This window comes from Palaemon carinicauda, chromosome 31 (assembly GCF_036898095.1).
Source record: "Palaemon carinicauda isolate YSFRI2023 chromosome 31, ASM3689809v2, whole genome shotgun sequence".
Taxonomy (NCBI): Eukaryota; Metazoa; Arthropoda; class Malacostraca; order Decapoda; family Palaemonidae; genus Palaemon; species Palaemon carinicauda.
The window spans coordinates 36328724-36335314 of record NC_090755.1 but is presented as its reverse complement, the minus strand read 5'-3'; the positions used below and the strand labels follow the sequence as shown (position 1 = coordinate 36335314).

The 6591-nt window shown below is 51.5% G+C and overlaps 2 protein-coding genes across 2 annotated transcripts; both read left to right on the top strand.

The window, feature by feature from the left end:
• The first annotated feature begins 338 nt into the window (after positions 1-338).
• Positions 339-1025, top strand: LOC137624668 (uncharacterized). The gene has a single exon (XM_068355627.1). It carries the CDS (start codon positions 339-341, stop codon positions 1023-1025), a length of 687 nt encoding a protein of 228 aa, XP_068211728.1.
• A 1728-nt stretch (positions 1026-2753) lies between these two features.
• LOC137624667 (uncharacterized) lies at positions 2754-5285 on the top strand. Its single transcript, XM_068355626.1, has one exon. It carries the CDS (start codon positions 2754-2756, stop codon positions 5283-5285), a length of 2532 nt encoding a protein of 843 aa, XP_068211727.1.
• The last annotated feature ends 1306 nt before the right edge of the window (positions 5286-6591 follow it).

Below are 6591 nucleotides of genomic sequence, written 5' to 3'. Positions count from 1 at the left end.
GAGAGATGATTAAAATCAAGAATGTCATCCAAGAGCGACACAAGCGAGGTCCGCCGAAAGCTGTTAGAAGCGCAAGCTAACTTAGCCAAGGTTCAACTGAAGGCACGCTTAGAAGCGGAAGAACGTGCAGCCAAGAAGAAACCTGAAGCTTATGAATTCGCTGCTCAGAGAGATGCCGAGGATCGGGCCGCTAGAGGGCTAGCGGACGCTGCATTGCCGAGCTCGAGGTTCAGAGACAGCAACTTGAATACGAAATTAGATCGGAGGCAGGAGAGTCGCAATGTGGTTCGGTAGTGTCTTCACATGCCGGAAGCGTGAGAGTTCCCACTGTAAAGGTCATGAAGACTGAACATGAGTCGAGGATCAATCAATGGAGGCTAAGTGTCGCCCACCACCACGAGAATGACCCAAGTGCTATGTGGACATTGGACCCTGTAGAACATACAAGAGGACTAGAATGCCTTTCTACACCCATGGAAGTCCACTCACGGACATTGGATCCCACCTCAACTCCTTTCGCACCACGACATGCCACGTTTGAACCCTCTGTCACTGACCCCTTGACCAACAACTCTCAAGTGCTTACGGCACTTGAATGCACTCTTGCTAGCAGCAATGAGTTGGCGCGGACAACGCTGTTACCACCTACTAAACTTGAGCGCTTTGGAGGCGACTTCACCAAATTTAATTGGTTCAAGATGTCCTTCAAATGGTACATTGAGAACAATACCTCGGACCCCGAGCGCAGGCTGAACCACTTGTATCATATCCTAGATGGGCCTCCGAGAAACTTGGTTGAGCACTGCTTGCACCTGTCACCGACAACTGGGCACGATGAAGCTTGGAAGCAGCTGAGTGAATTCTACGGCAGAGAAGTCGATGCTACCGAAGCTTTTATTCGTCAGCTTCTCGAATGGAAGGAAATCCCAGCAGGTGATAGCGAAGGTTTAATGAACTACGCTTCTTACCTAAAGAAGGTGAAGGCAGCACTGGATGCAAATTACACTAGAATTGAGCTGCAATAAAAATAAGTACAGAATACAGTCGTGCCACCGATTCCAAAGCCTCAATTTGGATAACCGCTGGAATGCTGTGGTGGATGCCAAACTCTGCTTCAGATGCCTAAATGTCACGCACAATCACAAAGCCTGTGAAGAAGAATCTACGTGTGGCAAGTGCGGCTTGGGGACGCATCACACGTTCTTGCACTATGTGAAGAAAACCCCTCCAAGGGACAGTGCAAACTCCAAGAGAGCAACTGTGTCCAAGACATCTGACAAGCCTAAAGCGGAGGCCGGGACAACTAGCAATGCACCACCTGATAGAACTAACACCAAAACCGCTCCAGAGGCTGGGACTCCTGCGACGACGGGGCACGTACACGCCATGTCCACTGACCAACGACCGGATGGTCGTACAATGTTGAAGCTTATCCCAGTCATGGTGAACGGAACATGCACTACGGTCGGCTTCATAGATGGAGGAGCCGCACCCACATTAGCCGCAAGGAGCCTAATAGATGGGCTAGGTGTAACGGGAAGGCCTTGCAACCAGACCATGGTGACAGAGGCCGGTACGTTCGCCTGCAAGGAAGTGGTCCAACTCACCCTTGGTAACATCAACGGAGGTGAGGAGGGAGAACGAGTAAAAGAAGTCTTTGTTACTGACAAAATTAATGTGTCGACGGACTACATAATGCCTTCGGACTGGCTGAAGAGATGGCCACACATGGTAGACGTAGAGCTGCAAAGTATGCCAACTGACCCCGAACAGGTCGAGCTCGTGATCGGGTTAGGCACGACCCTGAATCGAGTCATTCTGGAGCATCGCCACGGCACTGCCAATGAGCCATCCGCCTACCTAACCAAGCTTGGTTGGGTGGCTTTCGGTCCTACTGGAGACCGGTCTGCATCGGAGGTCTCATCCGTGCATCATGTTCATCGAAAATTTGACCCTCAAGACTTGACAGAGATACTGCAGAGTCATTTTAATAGAGATTTCTTCAAAAAGAAATCCCTCTCCAGATTGGAAGATTCCCTAGAGGATAAGAGATTCTTGGCCGCCTTGAATAACACGACACAGCATCGACATGGAAAGTACGTGGCCAAGCTGCCATTCAAGGACTTTACTCCTCTACCTGATAATATGAATATGGCAATTCGACGATCCTGAAGCTTGAAAAGAAGACTAGACAACGACGAAGCTTACAAGACATCCTACGTAGGTCAGATGGAGAAATACTGTATACTGATAAGGGCTATGCCGAAAGGGTTCCTATAAGTCAGCTAGACAGGAAGGACGGTTGCGTATGGCTCATGCCGTATCACTCTGTCAGGCAGCCTGTCAAACAGAAAGACCGAGTGGTCTTCGATCTGAAGGCAAGGCACCGAGGAACATCTCTCAACGAACATCTGATGCAAGGCCCCGACCTCACCAATAGCCTGACGGGTGTTCTCCTGCATTTTAGAGGGTCAACATGCCATCACAGCAGACGTGCAGATGTTCCATCAGGTGAAGGTACCTGAAGAGGACAGAGACTGCCTGAGGTACCTCTGGTGGCCAGAAAGTGTCACCAGCAGAGAACTGCAAGTCTTCAGAATGACGTCCCACGTTTTTGGCGCAAGATCATCGCCGAGCGTCGTTAACTTCTGCTTACGCAAAACGGCCCTGGACTTCGGAAGCAAGTATAACGAAAAAGCTTCTAACTCTATACAGTACGTCGCAATTTCTACGTCGACAACCTCCTCAAGGCGATGGATGATGAGGAAGAATGCATTAAACTGACCAGAGATCTGATCAATCTGTGCGGGAATGGAGGTTTCCGTCTTAACCAATGGACTTCCAGCAGCAAGCGAATTCTAGCTGCGATCCCCGGAGAAGAACGAGACGACTCTGTGGCTGTCCTAGACTTGAATAAAGATGAGCTGCCAACTGAACGAGCCCTGGGGATCCATTGGAATATGAGCATAGACGTGTTCACGTTCAGAATCGTCCTTGAAGACAAGCCTTTCAACCGATGTGGTGTGCTCTCTGTTGTTGCATCGATCTACAACCCCTTGGGCTACTTATCCCCCGTCACTTTGATCGTGAAGATCATGTTGCAAGAAATGTGCCGAAGGAAGCTCTCGAGGGATGAGGAGATGTCTGCTGATGAACTTGTTCGATGGAAGACCTGGCTCGCGCAGTTGCCACAACTGGAAGAGTTCCAACTGCGAAGGTCCTTCATACCACCAGACTTCGGAGATGTTGACACCCTTCAGCTCCACCACTTTGCAGACGCAAGTAAGACAGGCTATGGTGTAGTCTCTTACTTGCGTGTAGTTGGTGTCAACGGAAAGATTCATTGCACTCTCGTCATAGGATGGGCGAGAGTCGCCCCTCTGAAAAGGACCACCATCCCTCGTCTTGAGCTGACGGCGGCTGCTATCGGTGCACAGATGGACTCAAAGCTGAAGACTGAGCTCGATCTGAAACTGGCCCCGTCAGTCTTCTGGACTGATAGCACGTCATTGCTGAAATATCTCAGAAATACGACTGCGAGGTATCAGACCTTCGTGGAAAATAGAGTCGATCTCATTAGGGATACATCCGACATTATGTCGTGGAGATACATCAATACTACTGCGAACCCAGCAGACCTCGCGTCACGTGGCCTCTCCGTCGCTGACTTCCTCCAATCATCTTTGTGGTTTTCAGGACCAGATTTCCTCAAGATGGACGAAACGCACTGGCCAACCATGCCCGAAGACGTTGTCAGAGGAGAGCTTGATCCAGACGCCGAAGTGAAGACTTCTCCCGTCTTCGATATAACGAAGAAAGAACCAACGTTCATTGAATCAATAGCGACAAGATTCTCCTCCTGGTTGAAGTTTGTCAGGACCGTCGCGTGGATGACAAGATTTATCCGCCACATGCAGAAGGCTCGCCCATACAGCGGCGACTCACTCTCGAGTGCGGAGCTGCTTACCGCGGAGAATTTGATCTGGAGACTGACCCAAAGGCAAGAGTATGAAGAAGAGTTAACCACTCTTTCGAAGAAGGGAAGATCGTTGAAGAGGTCTAGTAAATTAATCAAGCTGAGACCATTTCTCGAGGATGGATTGCTCCACGTTGGTGGTCGATTGCAGAAATCAACACTGGCAGATACGGCCAAGCATCCGATCATCCTACGCAGCAGTTCTCTGGCGGTCAAGCTTATGGTGAGAGCCACGCACGAGTCCTGCGGCCATTGTGGCCAGAACCACCTGATGACCCACTTGAGGTCAAACTACTGGATCGTCCGCGGAAATGCGATAGTCAAGACTGTCAGTCGTCGTCCTGTAGTTCAGGTGATGGCTGAACTGCCATCCGACCGGCTTTGTCCAGATGAACCCTCCTTTACTAACACTGGGTTGGACTGCTTCGGACCATTCTTAGTGAAGCAAGGAAGGTCCACAGTGAAGCGTTGGGGCGCTATCTTTACGTGCCTTACCTCGCGAGCAGTCCACCTGGAAGTGATCGATACAATGGAACAAGACTCCTTCGTCAATGCTATCAGGCGTTTCGTCGCTCGCAGGGGGCCTATCAAGAGAATGTGGTCCGACAACGGGACCAACATTGTGGCCACGGAACGAGAGCTAAAAGAAGCTCTCCAGCGCTTCAAAGAAGGAGAAATCAGAGACACACTCTCGATCCGAGGCATAGAGTGGAACTTTCATCCACCACATGCCTCACACTTCGGCGGAGTGTGGGAGCGTCTGATCAGGTCCGTCCGAAGAGCCCTCACAGCGGCCTGTCTCCAAAAAGTCACGACTGATGAAACGCTTCGCACTCTGTTCTGCAAAGTGGAGGCTGTTGTTAATAGCCGACCTCTGACGAATATCAACGACGACCCGAACTGCCCTGCCCCTCTCACGCCTAACATGATCCTAACTTTGAAAGGGTCACCCGATCCCTTCACATCCACATGCAAGAAGGACATGTATGTGAAGAGGAGATGGAGACAGGCACAGTTCCTCGCTGACGAATTCTGGCGCAGGTGGATACAGGAGTATCTCCCCCTGCTTCAGGAGCGCCAGAAGTGGTCAGTCCCAAAGCGTGACATCAACGTCGGTGACGTCGTTCTAACGCTGGACGAGCGGCTTCCCCGAGGCAGCTGGCCTCTAGGGAAAGTCATGGAGGTCACTCGGAGCGCTGACAGTCGCATACATCAAGCTTTGATCAAGACTGAGAACGGCGAGTTCAGAAGGCCCGTGCAGAAACTGTGCCTTCTCTTGGAAAATGATAAAGGCGATAATATAAAGTGATGTATATGAGGTGTAATGAGCGTACGCCGAGCGCTGCTCGCTGCATTTTGTAAATTTTGAATTTTATTTTGTTCCGTAACCGTAATACAAACCACACTATTTACATTGGGTTTACCTTTTAGCGTAGCTGAAATGACGAGCCAATAGTTTTTAACGAGGGTTAATTACCCCCGCGCTAGTTAGCGGGGGTAGGGGAAGGGATAGCTTGCTACCCCTCCCCCCCACACACCGGTGATTTGCTTCACTTCACTTTTGGCTCCGGCGATGAACAGACGTGTCTGTCCATCGTCCTCGTTGACAGCCTTTAATATTTTTCTGCTTTCTCTTTCAGTTTGTGTTAGAAGTTGACCGCCTTTATGAGTATTATGCGTAAGTGCCCTGGAATTGCCGGCCGCCCTTGTGGTACTTTTATGTCGGCCGTGAACACTGACCCTCACACCCTTTGCCCGCAGTGTCGAGGCCGACGGTGTGATCAAGAAAATAAGTGCAGTGAGTGCAGGGAGTGGTCTGCCTCCCAGTGGGAGAGGTTTGGCCGCCGGCGTAAGAAGAAGTCCAAGAGAGACCGTTCTCCTTCAGGGTTTGCCTTGAAGGAGGAAGGTTCTCGGGACTCTTCCGCCGCCCAAACCTCCTCCGAAGCTCCCCCTCGTTCGGCTCCTAAGGAGAGTCGGCCGAGTGGGAGCGCAGGCCCTAGTTCTGTTTCCCGACCTTGGGTTGGGGGAGAGGGCGTCGCCTCCCATAGCGGGGCGGTTCCTCCTCCTCCTCCCCCAAGGGAGGTTATTGATAATTCTTTGTCTAACGATGATCTTTTACAGATTTGGGCTTCCCTGGGGCTTAAGGGCAAGCTTGCCCTCCAGGGTTGCTCTGATTGACCTTGTCCAGTTGGGGGCCGCTGTTGAGCAGTCGCCGGTGATAGCAGAGGTAGATCCTCTGTCTATCGTCGACGTCGTGGTGGCAGAGGCCCCCGACGGGGCGGGGCAATCCTCTGCAGGTGCAGTTGGGGATGTTGGTGCTGACGGCTCTCCTCCCCGTTCCGTACATCCTTCAAAGGGGGAAGGGAGTCCTACGGGCTCTTCTGCTGTCCAGCTTCCCGAAAAGGGGAGTGCTTTGACTGAGACTCCCCTTCGGAAGACTGATGATCCTGATGATCTTCCTCGTGGCCGCCTTCGCCGTAAGGCTCACCGTCCGCTACGTCGCAAGGGCCTCCCGTCTCATTATAAGGGTGCTAAGAGGCGCCTTTTTGAATCTTCTCCCTCTTCCGAAGGGGACTCTCCTCGCCATAAACAGCCTGCAGCTCCAGCTTCATTAG

What these genes read in the sequence shown, in the direction of transcription:
- LOC137624667 (XM_068355626.1), top strand. Translation starts at nt 2,754, where the DNA reads ATGGATGATGAGGAAGAATGCATTAAACTGACCAGAGATCTGATCAAT.
- LOC137624668 (XM_068355627.1), top strand. Translation starts at nt 339, where the DNA reads ATGAAGACTGAACATGAGTCGAGGATCAATCAATGGAGGCTAAGTGTC.